Here is a 14,329-nt window from a genome sequence, read left to right on the forward strand (position 1 = left end):
TGGCGCAGATCGCGCCTAATGATCTGATCTACGTTGTTTCTAAAGATAATAGTAGCACAGATAGACGCCACTAAGCGCCGGCGTGTTGTTAGTTGCTTGGTCATCTAATCAAATTCGGAATACGGGATGCCCCCGACCTTGTTGATCCTTTTAAAAGATGTTGGCCATGGGCTTTTGGGGCTTATTACACCGTGATATTACTGGGGGCACTGCCCTAGCCATGTGGAGCATACACTATCAATGAAAGCAGTAGATTTGATGACCCAAGGTCCTGGTAAGACTCAAGATGCTTGCATGGCAATGCGAAAGGCCTCCCGCGGCGTTGTTGCTGTTGATGATGTTGTTGCTGATTCTATCATGGCAGGCTGTTCTCGGAATGTCTCCCTTCCCTGTGGATTAGCGAGCTCCAGCTGCGGTAGACCGTGGCTATGTAAATAAGTAGGCAGTTTGCTCCGGGAGTCTGTCTACCCGGCGGCGTCGTGGCTGTGTCAGCGTCGGCCAGCTGCAATGTGAGTAGCGATCGCGGTAAGCAACCCAATGCCTCTCACCAAGCACGCGCTTGTCAGACCAATTATACCCGTTAAACCCATCTCGGAAGACCTAAATTTTGACTGCATCGGCAGTCCCAACATCCGGGCCTCAGCCATCCCGGCGAGATCCGGCTTAAGCATCGGCCCGAACCCTTGCTTTGAAGCACAACAAACCCTTGCACATCTTGCTCCGACTGGCGACGATATGACGGCAGACGCACACGATACTTCTATTCGCACAACGACTGGTAAGAAAAGCCACCTGTACAAGAGTTTGGCCCTTTACTTCATAGTCACATTTCTATATATCTTCCAATAGTGTCCATGAACTACAAACCGCACTACTACCGCCAGCTGATATTCGCGACTGATACCAGTGATTTTGGTACAATTCCGGTAAATTTATTCGAGACGAGTGTCGCTGTGCACGTCCGGGGCCCTTCACTTCATCAAATTCTTAATGCTTGGCCTCTTCTGAGGCCTCCAGTAGTTAATTTTCCCTTGCTCTAGAAAATTTCTATTTCTAGTGTCGTCAAATCTTGACCGCAGATTGACGTAGTACCCTGACGTGATCAAGACTGATCAGCTTCGTCCATACCGTGGCATATCCTATCCTGGCCCCAACATGATTAGCTACACCTGAGATATTGCAAACTGAAACCCCAGGGGTACAGGTGATAGACCACGGGACAGGTCGCACATCTCTAGCTCTTGAGACTTGATAGTTGTTGGCTGTCTCGGCCGGCTTGTTGTCTAATTTGGTGATTTTGCTGACGTTGAGATCACGCTTGGCTGTCGTCTTGATGTTCCTCTTCTTCCTCATATCCATCGTCGGTACTCTCTAAGCCTTCTGCATGAATGGCATAGCTTCCAAGCCAGCCCATGAGGGAGATACCTGCAAACAAACCCCAGGCAAGTGCCTCCCCTTTTGGTTGCACATGGATAGAAAGAGAAAATAAACTGCCTGAAACAAATGGCCCAAAACTCCGGCCAGCCGCAGACAGGGTTTGGGCAACGCCTTGAAGCGTGCCTAAACTTGCGTGGGACGGCGCTGAGTTGGTTATCTGGGGATGCGTCAGCAGGGATCGTAGCCGCTTGCGGGAATAGATTACTTACTAAAAGCATCACGCTGGAAAGTCCACCGACAGCACAAATATTCTTGATGACCAAGATGAAGCCCATTTCCGCGTACAGCCAAATTTTGCTGCTACCCACCCCGAAGGGAGGGTTGGAATCCCGGTAGCCAACCCAGGGCATCAATGCCATGCTGATGGCTAGACCGAGGAGCGAACCTCGATAGGTACCAAGATTGCCCAGCTTAGCCTTGATTGGCCTGAAGACGAAAAGCTGGAATATGATGGTGAACAATCCCGCAACGGAGAGAGACACGCCAATGACATCGGCGTGTAGCTCTCTGCCGGTGGGCGGCGGACCTGACGCGAAGAGCGGATACAAGCTGCTGAACGAGATGTTTGAAACCTGGAAGACAAGATACGTGACCAGCAATAGCACAGTGGTCCGGTTGAAAATCTGCCGCCAGGTTGCTGGATCAGACGGACTCTTTGCATCGTCATCGCCCTCATCCCCATCCGGTCTGAGAAGCCCACGCTCTTCATTCTGGTCGTCCTCGTCGTCCAATCCATCTCCATCACGCTGATCTCGTGAAAGCGAATGGCTCAGCTTCCTCTTCGTCCTCTTCATGCAGCAGCACAGCCAGTTGAACTTTTCGCTCCAGTCAAAAGATTCGCCTTTTTCTTCCAGAGTCTCGTCAAACCAGAATAGTAGGACTAGCACGCTGCAAGCCAGTAGAGAAGCCCCTAAGATATTAGGTGCCAAGAAAGGGAATTTGTCGCCGGCTACCGTGCCCACCAGAAGGCCACCCAGGGCCGGCCCGGTGATGCTGCCCAAACTGTAGACCACTGGCAGCCAAGTAAATGCTTTGCTCTGATTACTCCTGTCCGTCAGCTCCCCGAGGCAAGTTGGGACCACTGCCGCGTTGCCATTCAATAAACCCATGGCGATGTGCACCAACACGATGTGCCAGAACCGGGTGCAGAAACCGAAAAGGACAAAACACAGGCACAGCAGCGTGGTCCCCATGAGCATTACCGGCTTGCGACCTATTATATCGGATACGTAGCCCCATAACAGGTTTGTCGTCAGCTGCGCCAGGGCAAATGCTGATGCCAGCAGCCCAACGTAGACGCCGACCTTCTCGTCATCGACGTCGGGAAATGAGGCGACCATTTCTGGCAGATATGGCGATATCGAGTTCAGAGCCGTCTGTTCTGACAGGGACAGGAGGGCAAGCAGCGCCAGCTGCCATACTGGCAGCGGCGTGGCTGGCTGGTGGCCCTCGTGGCCAAGTGACGTGGTGGACGACGAGCCGGAGGAGCGGTGCGCCCGGTGGCCGGGTGTTCTCGGTGGTTGTGTCGGGAACGTCTGGTAGTGCTGTGTCGTGGACTGCCGCCGTAACGTGCCCGCAGCTCGTGGCCCCGAGGACCGTAAGGTTGGCAGCGGCGAGCCTGCCCGGAACGAACCTCGCGAGGTGAGCCGCACCGGCGGTCGAGATCGGCGGTTCTGCATGTTGGCCGCGTCGCCCTGTCCCTTTGTTCCAGCGGCCAATTGCCCAGTGTACACCATCTACGGCTGTGAACAGCTCACCCGTAGATCCGTCCTGTGGCTGCCGGGCTCAGCGCGACACATGCGTCGTGCGATATCAAGCAGCACGAGTCTCTCCCGGTTGTGGAGAGCTGGACAAGCTGGCGAAGCTGGGGTGGGCTATCAGCGCGGGGATACGTCAGGTAAAATCGGAGTAGCCCGCAACGATTTCGTCACTAAAGCGCGGGTCCCGTGCTGGTCTGTTGAGTCTGACGCCACGATTCGGGATGTGTTTCTCATGAGGCTTTCATGCTGGAGCGATACCACTGGCAGAGGTGACCGCGACCCGAATGGAACCAGAGGATGCCTACCGGATTCATATGTACGAGTTACATGGATAACAAAAACTGCGCAAAGGCTATCCACTGGCGTACGAATCATCACTCCATCTCTTCAGGGCGAACTGCACCTAGGCAAGCGGGGAACCTTTTGGCAGGCTGGGGGCCTTGGCGGAGCCCGCGATACGCTGGAATGATGATGACCTGACATTCGGGAGCTTCTGTATGGTCGCCGGCCCTCGCCCTGCGACCTGATGGGCATATCTAATCGCCGATACCACCGAGCTGATCGGACCTTTTGCTCCAGACAAGCGAGGAGACCCATGGTTTCTTTCTTGAGGCCAGCCGCAATTTTATGTGTCACCAGTTGGAATTGCGAGCGAGCACAGTCGAGCCTTTATTTGCCAAAGCGCCGACACAAGACGACGAGTGAGGAACTGCTGTGCTGCTTGCCATTTCTATAGTAATTGCTCGAACTATGTAACTCGCCTTGCTCGCTTACACAGAACAACCCTAACTTAGGCCTTATCATCCCGTTCATCGACAGCAGTCACTCGTCTGCTCTGGATCGCTTCCTGCATCTTGACAGTGAATTTTCCTCGAAGATCATCTAAAATGCGCTCTATCGCCCGGTCTCAAAGCCAGTGCGTCAAACCGGCTCGCTTGAGTCTTTAGACCCAAGGACTTTATTTAACGAGATTCGGGTGTACGTTCCGACTCGTCTGTACCGCTCCCAATATAAACCTATGACCTCGCTGCCAATAGTATGTTGTCAATTGCGCAACGCAGCATCACTCGAATAATCCGTGACAGCCACCAGCTTCGTTCCAGTCTTCGCCCAGCAGTTGCTTGGTGGCTGGCCTTCGGGCATAAATGATATTGAGGTCATGGTATGCTTCGTGCGACATTATGTCCTGCTATATAACTGCCAATTATTACAATGGCCACAAGGAGAAAAGGACAGAGGGTGCGAACGACACAAACAAGAGTAAGTGGATGCAAAAAAGATGGTGAATGACCCACATGCCGAGAAAACCAGAGCTAAATTCGTTGCTTCATACCTGCTCGGCATTTTGCACTTCCCCTACGTATTTTTGATGAAAGAAACACAACACTGCACGCACACGAAACGGAGAGGGGTAATTAATTCCAAGCTACACCATATGAGGATGTAGGGGATAGGCGCAGCGAGAGTGTTGTGTAACTTACACACCTTCAAGGCATTACCCGAGCCTTCGCGGAGGGCTGTTGGCGGCTCAGTCACGCTGCATCGCACCTGCTCGGCCAACTACGCCCTTTAAAACACCCGTGATACTGCAATTAATCACTCAGTCCATTGTGCAAACGTAATTTGGGTGACAGTCATCAATAGGGTACGTCTGCGTCCTTTTAGTATGGCCCCTTAGCAGGCAGAAAGGCAACGACCGCCCTCCATTCTTGGCCCCGTAGCCGGTCACTTATCAGGCTGCCTACCACAAGAAGCATTTCAGACGCACAGAGACTAATTAAAGATTCAAGATTGGCATTGATAGCATGGAGAATTTGTCTGGTGTCTGATGTAAGCAGTGAGAAACTTGCTACCTAAATCGTGAGCCTAGCGAATCGTCTTAATATTCACGAAGCTTTTCAAGCATTGTGTGATTTACGTCCAGGAGAAACTCTTATTTCGGACGGCGGTGAGACTTTCAATCCTAGTATCATGCTGAACCATTGCCAACATGTACTGATACTTGAAACTTGATCCGACACTGCAACGCTTGCGACAAAGGAAATCGTATATTGATGTGAGACCTGACAACATTGTATGCTCGACAGGTTGGACTGGAGCCTCAGCTTGATATGCTCCAAAAAATGATGATCCATTAGGAATCCGAATCTCTCTCCTGAGTTATGATTGCAGCTGCCTGTTCTGCCAGAGCGTACAGAGGGACCTGCAAGTGCGTGGCCAAGTTCACCGGAATGACTGACGCATCCACAACTCGAAGCCCCCTTACACCTTTGACTTTTAAGTCTGTGTCGACAACTTTGCCCATAGCAGCGGTTCCATGGAAATGATAGGAAGTACTGAAAGCCGTTAGTGTAAGGCACCACATATACTGAGACGTGGCAAACGTCAAAACTTACCCAACGGTGGAGCGTGCCCTCCCATCAAGGGCCGCATCTGAAATCCCGACAGACAATGGTTCTACGCCTGGGGGGACCATCTCTCCTTCTAGGATATCTCTCCCTATGGTGGTTTTGTCGCTGGCGGCAAAATCAATGACTTTACGCAGCATTTCCCGATGAACGTATCGGTCAACCTCGGTCCCAAGGTAATTCGTGTCAACCAGCGGCGTGCCACGTACGTTCGATGGGTCGAGCGTAATCGCGCCACGCGTGGTCGGATGGAGATCAATGACACCTATCGCGACCGCTGACCCGTCAGGGGCCCCTGCATAAACCATGAATGACTCTGAGAATGGTCTTGCTTGTTTCAATAACGCATGGCTTGATGCATCGGGCTTAACGCCCTCGTCGACCTCAATTGCAACGGCGAGACCCTCCTTGGGCACATCTGTCGTGACCACAAAGTCCATAGGCAAACCCAAGGCATACTGAGGTTGGGTGAATAGCGCATTCTTGGATCCAACTGCCCATCCGTCATCAGGGTTCTTCAATTTCCAGGCCGTGAATAGCAGGGTATGATCTGCCAAGTTTTTGCCTACTTCGGGCGACTCGACGAGTGTCTGGATGGAATCTATAGTATCCTTAGTCAGCCTGTATTTTTTAGGACGCCGCTTGGCAGTGGATTTGAACGATGTTGAATCGTTTAAATACACTTTCGACCTGAAGGCACTTACGATTACTCAACTCCTCCGGTGCGCCAATTCCTGAGAGCATAAGAATTTGTGGAGTTCGCAACGCGCCAGCGGCGAGAATGACCTGCTGGCTGCGCAGTTCACTCTCGTCTGCAAGCTTTACACCTGCTGCGACAATTGAGCCGTCCTCTTGCCTCTCCAGGATCACCTTTTCAACCACTATAAGTATGTGGTCAGCAACGAATCATCAATGCTCAATGTGTATGTCTTGCTTACGGCTTTCTGTCATGACAATTACGCCATCGAGTGAGTAAACAGCTGCAGCTACCTGACGTCTCCCTTGGTTTCTGTTCTCATTCACCTCTGCTACACCCAGTTGACTTCCTGCATTGCCATCAAGATGAGGCAACGCCTTGACGCCAAGCTGAGACCATGACTCTAAAACCTTTTCCCGCAGCGGGTAAGCCCGTCCGGATGATGATGGCGTTTGGATGACAACAGGGCCCTCATAGCCGTGCTGATCAGGGTTCACGGTGGCGTTGGTGTGCTTCTCACTCTTCTTCATAAATGGCAGCTGTCCATCGTAACTCCATCTATGGTCGCCGACTTCTGCGGCCCACGCGTCGTAGTCCATTCTGTCTCCACGAATCCATCCGCCTAGTTCTGATGAGTTGAGGAACCAACCGTGCATTGCAACCTCGCTTACCTCCATTGATAGTCGTTCCACCTCCAAGCCCCTTTCCTTGAGGTAAGACCAATGTGCGGCCGTCTGCGTGCTTTTGGGGGACCGATAAAATCTTCCAATCCAAATCCCCACCTATCAGATGGAGAGAGTTCCCCATGTCCTGCATCATGATATCCTCCCGGTCCAATGTATCTCCACCGGCTTCAATGACAACAATCTTCAGGCTCGCATCGTGTTGTATTAGTCGACTTGCGACGACCGAGCCTGTCAGGCCCCCGCCGACAACGATATAGTCGTACGCGGTTGACATTCTCAACACTCTAGGAGGGGATGTGGGAGTGAAAAATAGGAGGAGAACAGGAATGCGAATTATGTGCTCCGCTTTGTTCCAGTGACACAACGTCTTCCGACATGATCAGATGATAGAAAGCTCGGGATTTGGGTAACGCAGACGATAGGCACAAAAGGTGTGATCAGCGCTTTGCAGCAGCGGGACCCGCTGCAGAGAGATGGAGACATTGCCTTGATTGGATTGGTGCATCGTGTGGCCGTGTTAGGCCGTGAAAGGAAAGATTGCCGAACAGGCGGAAAACTAGCCCTCGCGGCCCGAAGCCCTCAAAGTACGGCCAAATCCCGCATTAGTGGAGGCGCCCTGGGTAGCTACGATCGTGATAAGTGGAGTATACTTCTACTATGGTACTTAAGAGCTTTCTGAGAAGACATACTAAGAAGCGATTTGGTCTTGCGACTTAGTCTCGAAGTGACCATATTCGCAGGCCGTACCTCCAAATCAACGGCTAACTATTCAAAGTTCCTAGGAGAGTATTAAAGAACGATACATGACCGTAACATTCACGACTGCGGATGATATCCTAAATTGTCTATCTTTATCCCAAAACGAAGTACCCCACTTAGCATGCGCCAGTGAGATCAACAGGGGACCCAGTATTCGCGAGTTGAAGCGCTTGAACAACTCGAGCTTGACCTGATATGCCCGCTGTTAGCTATTGGAGTGGGACCAGATGAAGTTGATACCGCAGCCGTGACAGATGAGATTGGGCTCCCTCTCATGTCGTTTCCGAATGCCTCAATTAACACCCTCCGTGGGCAATGATAGCGTTGAGTCGGGAGTAAACGGTGTCGCCGGGCTTTGACCACCACTATGAACACATAGAGGCAGCGGCCGAGCTGGTTTCGCTCTGGGAGTTGTTTAGTTCGTGTAGCACACTACTGTTCACATTCTTAGCGGAAGCAATAATATTGGTCAATGAGACAAACTGGACGGATTTGGTAATTTCCAGTATGGACGAGCGATGGGGTCTTTCGACGGCAGTGAAATGGAGAGTATTTGGACTACTAGCATGGACAGGGATAGGACAAGCACGAGAGTAGTTCTGCATCCCGGAACCAAGCTTCAGTGGTAGGAGCAAAGGAATTACACCAAGGCCGTTCCCAATAAATGAATTATATCGGAAAAATGCTAGTGTATAATGTCACTTTTGACATTCTTGACATCCTAAACTTTGACACAAAAATTGAAATCAAATCTCTATTTAATGCAAGTAGGTTATGCTGTGTACCATTCGAGCTTTATTTTCACACGGTGGCGTTACAGTTGTCCGGTGGCCTAGTCGGTACTCAGGTTAGCAAATGGACATGATTCAGAGCCGGATCGATAATCTTACGCCAAAGTAAAGTTACCAAACCACTCCATGATATACGACGTGGCATTGAAGCTTGCGGGCTTGGAATGTGCTCGTTTTGTATCTGGATTTTCCACAGTCCATGGCCAGTCATGGCCAACTTTGTCCCCGTCATAGACGAAAGTTACGGTGCCTTTGTCGTCGTACTTATTCACTTGAGCCACGTCCGTCAGGTTGTATACCTCCGTAGGTTCCGTGTCTAGTTTGTCTCGTTGAGCCCACTGACGCATGTAGGTGCGGATATCAGGAAGGCACTCATGCCGATGGAGGCCACCCTCGATCGGAGCAAGGAAATCCGCACCGCCGTGGAACTCTAGGAAGGGAATGTTGCAGCGCATCGGGCTGCACGGCACTGGGACTTCATCCTTGCATTTATCGCTCATGCCATCGTTGTGGCCAGGATAAAACGCGCCAGAAACTGGTGCAAATGCCGCAATTCGGGCGTTGGAGGTCGAGTTGCACGCCAGCATTCCTACGAACCCAGCACCCTCTGATTTGCCCGACGCGTATATGCGGTCCGTGTCGACACAGAACTCTTCTTCTAGTTGGTCGAGTATCTCCATTGTGAAGCCAATGTCGTCTTGGGTTGCCTTGCGCGGTCCTTGCCACATAACTTCATCTGAGCCGGGCGGTGTGACTGCCTGGGGGTAAACTGCGATCATATCTGTATTGAAGCGAGTGTTGTCAAACTGGTCAAGGTTCGCCTGCTTAGTCGGAGATTGCCTGACACCATGGTACGAGATGATGATGGGCGCGGGCGTCTTGGGGTCATAGTTCGGAGGCAACCAATACATGAACGATCGGGACTTGTTTGCTGCGAGCTCTACAGTGACGCGCTTCTCCAATGTCGGTGCCGCGGACGTCTTGTTGCACCCTTGGCTAGACGCCGCGTAGGTGAGGCGCCCAAGCGCTGCCAGAACAGCCGGAAAAGTGGACAATCGCATTACGTTAGGACTCTGAAAGTTCACGATACCAAAATGATTGGGTCACCAGGGTGAAGAGCGGCACGTTGGTGAGCTTATGGATGAGGTATTATACTACGTCGAGATTCAAGTCTTGCCAAGACTTTTCCCGACTTATCAGTTATACCCCCGAAACGCGGCTTCTGCCGCTACTAACATGTAGATGCACCACGATAACACGCGTCTCCTACCACAGAAGGAACTTTTTGAGATCAATTGTTACTATAGTGCAACGTCCTAGATTGCAAGATCGGCAGTCAAACGGGCCGTGGTCGCGTTCCAAACCGGTATAGGCATGTGGATTGCGTTCAGTGGATCCCCTTTCTTCCCTTCGGAGGACGGCATCGCAAATCGGAGATTCGTCCGATATCTGGCATATGGCACCATTGCACTGAAAATCCACTCAACCACTATCCTTCCAGAATCAAAGCTGGGAACTCTTCCTTGGCTAGAGATAGGCTGACTGATGCAACAGTATGTCTCGTTTCGAAATGGGGGCGTGCAACATGAGCTGACGTTTCACGATGTCGGCACTTGAACACCATGCATTGTAGCCGCATATCTGCATGCGTGTCGCTTCAATCGATTAGACGTCGGAGATAGACGATGGGGAGGCATCTTACAACATCCTCAAAGTGTGCCAATTCTCAATACCTAAGGTTAATGAAGACCACAAACTACATGCTGTTGACACGACAAGGGACAAACCACTGATCATACGATTCTCTAAATGTTCTCCAATATGGGAAGATGTTAGATGGAAAAGTTTGGGAGATTGCAACGTTCAACTCGTGATCACTATTTCGAACTTGCAGGGGTTGGCATCTGGTTTACTGGAATAGACCAATACTTATCGGTGGGGCCCAGCGAGACATCTAGCCCGTATTTACTGATGGTATGACGGCCTTCAAAGCCGGTAAGAGCAGGAGATTGAAACCGGCATATGCTGTCATATATTCAGTATTATGGCCGACGGGTTATGGGCACCAATCGGGGCTTATCTGATGGGATTTTCTGCGACCCTCTTGTACAAGAGTCTCACTTCCACCTTGGCCAAGAATATCGGGCATATGCAGCGAAAGGCGAGAATGTATCTCCGCCAGCGTCTTCAACAGGTGAATACGGGCTGGATCGTCTAAGGACACACCAAGTTTGTCCAAACGTGCTGCAATCCAGCACCGGCTGATGTCAAGGTCCCCGTGTTGCTCCAACTTGCAGCGTAGGACGTTGAAGTCTTTAGATAACGCCATGTGCTGGCTCTTGGGGGGTGCGCCTCGAGGCTTTGTTGCCTGTATCTCCCTCGACAAGCGCCGATTCTCTTTCTCGAGCTCGCGAAGACTCAGCTGCAGCATTTCCACATTATCCATCAAATTCTTGGAATCTCTGTCCGGTAATGCCCCAAAACCCATATTTCTGGGCGGATATGCATCAGCCATGTTCAAGCGTGTATTGTTGTGACCTTAGTTTGGTTTCTTTGAGACAACCGACGGTACTTTGTTTCACAGTGTAAAGCTGGAGCCCACGTTCGACAGACTTTGTCCCCTGTATGATGGACATCCAGAAGTGTACAACTGTTTGGGGGAGAACTTGATCTTGGAGACCATTACCATCTAGTACTTAACTTGGATATCACCGCCAGACCCTAGCGTGTATTGAAACTGATACGCTTGTCTAAGTCAGATTATGACACTGATCTTGTGTTGCATTGTCTTTATGCACCCTTTGAAAAACACAATAGTTGCTGCCCATAATACCTTATCTCTTTGTCTTATCAATGAACACACTAGCAGCGCATCGATCTCAACTATATTCTCCATGTTTGGATCACCCAAAAGAGCATTTTGCATCATAACAGGCGATAATCATGTCATTATTGGACGGCTGTGATGAGTTTCTAGCCAGATGTCACACATGAGGAACTTAAATTCGCGGTTAACGGTCTCTTAAAAGCACGATTTGGGATGTTTTATGCAAGAAACACTGCTGACTTGTCGCCGTCTGTTGCCCCCGAGCACAAAGAAGAATGATATGTGCCTGCCCGATCAAAAACGCCGGTCCCCAATAGAGATCCAACTTGAACCATGATTGTGACTTGGACAGACTCGTAAACCCTTTCTGCGCGACGAGGCAAGGAACGCTAGATAGTCAACGTCGATGATATGGTCGTTTTCAACATTGCTTGGCTTTCCTCTGAGATTAATGGATCCTATGACTTTGACCTCATTTGCGTGTGAAAGTACGCAAGTGGTTAGCAAACTTTATACGCACTGGAAAGCATCAGCCGATGGCTCGTATCGCGAGTTTCAATGAACGTACTCATAGATGACCTCCGAACCACGCCATAGACCCGTTCCTACCCACATCTCAAAGTTGACTTTGCCGGCGTATCGAGAGTCACTTGTTCGCATTGTAATCACAGTGCGATGTCGGTATTGTCTTGGATCTACTGTTTGGGCTTTGTCGGGGTCTTCTAGAGCCTTCATCACGTCAGGCGGCCCTGTCCTGAACCCGCGCGTCTTGCATTCGATGCTGAGAGTCCCGATCAGAATGTGTGTACCTAATCTTCGTATCAGGAGACCTACATCGCCGGTGGGTCATCATTTGTCTTCAATTTATAAGCTGATTCGATATATGTCCCTGATAATTCCGCGTTTGTGCTGTCTTGGCCTCCGCCCTGGATGCATTGTTAGCCACGGAATATGATACCACCCGAATATACTCACTATTACGGTGCCATGACCTATCGTGCCAGACCATGATCCTTCGGTGGATGTTGTCCACTGTTTGAACCCGTCACCAACTGCCATGGTGGCCACATTGGTGTTCAGTACCACCCGCATGCGGAAGTCTATCTCTAAGACTGGGGGTGGAAGGGATAGCCCTGGATGTAATTTACTTAACGCCTCCATCGTCTGCGCCGACAGTGCTCTGTGCCGTTTGTTTAGAAGCCTCATCCGAAACTGGGCGTCTAACATCCAACGTACCTTATCTGCTGGGGCTGAGCCGTCGGCGCTGGATGATTCTGAGCCCATCTCCTCTCCACAGCCTCCCAACCGCTATGCCGTCTTTCAACATTGAATCGCTTCAAGTATTGAGCGTGTCCTATGAAATTCGAATCCCAGTCTGAGTCTTCCGACGGAAATGCCGGGGTTGCCGGAGGATGTGGCGCTTGGACTGTTGGCTTTGGCCAGAACGTGCCAGGGACGATACTGTCCTGTGGACTCATGGTCGAACAGGCCAGCAGTCGACAAGACGAGATAACTCAAAACGTTGAGTGCGCATGCCGAGAGATCACTCCAGGGACTGCTGAGGTGATCATGTTTGTCCCACGGGCAGCGGCTTATACATCTTACCGGAGCGGCGCAAATGGTGTTGTGGAGCTTGGTGAGTCGGTGCAATTTTCAGCCGCTGGGGTCCATCTCGGACCGACACTCGAAGGAATGATCCGGCAACGCTGGGACATGGGAGGGAATACGTTCTCAGCGTCGGAGTTGAACAGGAAGTGAGGAGCTACAGGCAAGAGAGTTGCATCCCGAAACGTGGTAATCTCAGGACCGTGCTCTCGCGCCGGCAAGCTACTGTAAGTTAGGTCAATTGTCTTCGGTGCTCGGAACGCTAACTTACTGATAATGGAGCGTTCCCTGAGCATAACTTGCTCCGCTTAGTCCGGCGGGCAATACTGGGGACGACGCCGTGCAGTGGGAAAAGTCCCCAGCATATAATCAGTATATTTATTTATCTTTAGAATTCTATGCACTCGAATTGGTAGGATCAAGGACTCTTGCACCGCACTACACTGCGGTTCAGTAAATTTGTCGGATGTTTCGCTCGACTCCAGTACCCCATGGGGCGGGTACCCCGGGCACCCAGGACTAGTCACTGTGGAGTTAGCACCTGAGTGACCGGGCACACCCACCGCATGACACCCGGGCTTGTTCATTCAGGTGTATTGAAAGCACCCGAGACGGATGAAGATGAACTCGCTGGCAGACCAGATCTGTTCTTCCCACTACTATTCATGGCAGAGATACTATTTCGCGAAATTGGCGCAATGCGTCGAAGGAAGGAAGACGCCTATGTCAAGTGCTTTTTACACGAGGGTCATGAACGGGCTCTCAATCGTAAGTTAGCGGTCATCCATCCGAATCCCAGGATTTTCTTAGGCGAGTTATCTAGAAGTGCTGTGAACAGGGCGAAGACATTGGGAGCCATCTGACCCTACCAAACGTTGAGTTGAGAACTTGCGCTCATGTCTCCCCCTCCAATGACACACTGATTTTTGCATCTCGGCTATCCATGGAGATGTGCGTCCCTCCCAGTTCACAGACGAAGACCAATTATATCGCATATGGTGAGGCTTGCAACTACATAACGCATCGCGGCTGCGTGTGCGCATCACGTTGTGGTTCAGGGGCTGCCACTATCTCCCAGTGGTTTGCGGGGTTTCCACGTAGCTTGTACCCTATCAAGATGAATCAAAAGTAATTTTGACTTCGCCATATGCATGGGCGACTAGCAAGTGAGGCTCGATTTCAGCGTAATGCAAGATCACGATTGTAGTCTGTCGAGAGATGAGATATCCATGCACGATGATGTAGAGAGGTGAAACGGGTTTGGAGTCCGTCAGCATGGTGTTGAAGCGGTCTGCCATTCGCGTTACACTTCGCGAGTCATCTCCCACGGATCGAATTAAACCAGACGAACGGCTCATC

General features: G+C 51.0%; 4 protein-coding genes across 4 annotated transcripts; all 4 read right to left on the reverse strand.

Annotated features, from left to right (window-relative positions):
* Positions 1-1,312: 1,312 nt before the first annotated feature.
* JN550_009825 (uncharacterized protein) lies at positions 1,313-3,173 on the reverse strand (the record flags this gene model as incomplete). Its single annotated transcript, XM_049321938.1, has 2 exons — positions 1,313-1,594; positions 1,647-3,173. 2 exons carry the CDS (start codon positions 3,171-3,173, stop codon positions 1,313-1,315), a joined length of 1,809 nt encoding a protein of 602 aa, XP_049168147.1.
* A 2,158-nt stretch (positions 3,174-5,331) lies between these two features.
* On the reverse strand, positions 5,332-7,262 carry JN550_009826 (uncharacterized protein; the record flags this gene model as incomplete). The annotated part of the gene is made up of 5 exons (XM_049321939.1): positions 5,332-5,533; positions 5,594-6,206; positions 6,310-6,486; positions 6,544-6,924; positions 6,974-7,262. The coding sequence occupies 5 exons, from the start codon at positions 7,260-7,262 to the stop codon at positions 5,332-5,334; spliced, it is 1,662 nt and encodes a 553-aa protein (XP_049168148.1).
* Positions 7,263-8,548: 1,286 nt separating this feature from the next.
* On the reverse strand, positions 8,549-9,599 carry JN550_009827 (uncharacterized protein; the record flags this gene model as incomplete). The annotated part of the gene is made up of 2 exons (XM_049321940.1): positions 8,549-8,579; positions 8,638-9,599. 2 exons carry the CDS (start codon positions 9,597-9,599, stop codon positions 8,549-8,551), a joined length of 993 nt encoding a protein of 330 aa, XP_049168149.1.
* A 2,321-nt stretch (positions 9,600-11,920) lies between these two features.
* JN550_009828 (uncharacterized protein) lies at positions 11,921-13,266 on the reverse strand (the record flags this gene model as incomplete). The annotated part of the gene is made up of 7 exons (XM_049321941.1): positions 11,921-12,146; positions 12,200-12,291; positions 12,341-12,545; positions 12,602-12,831; positions 12,887-12,920; positions 12,971-13,192; positions 13,238-13,266. 7 exons carry the CDS (start codon positions 13,264-13,266, stop codon positions 11,921-11,923), a joined length of 1,038 nt encoding a protein of 345 aa, XP_049168150.1.
* Between the last annotated feature and the right edge of the window lie 1,063 nt (positions 13,267-14,329).

This window comes from Neoarthrinium moseri, assembly GCF_022829205.1.
Source record: "Neoarthrinium moseri strain CBS 164.80 chromosome Unknown scaffold47_Wmoseri_CBS_16480, whole genome shotgun sequence".
NCBI classification, from domain to species: Eukaryota; Fungi; Ascomycota; class Sordariomycetes; order Amphisphaeriales; family Apiosporaceae; genus Neoarthrinium; species Neoarthrinium moseri.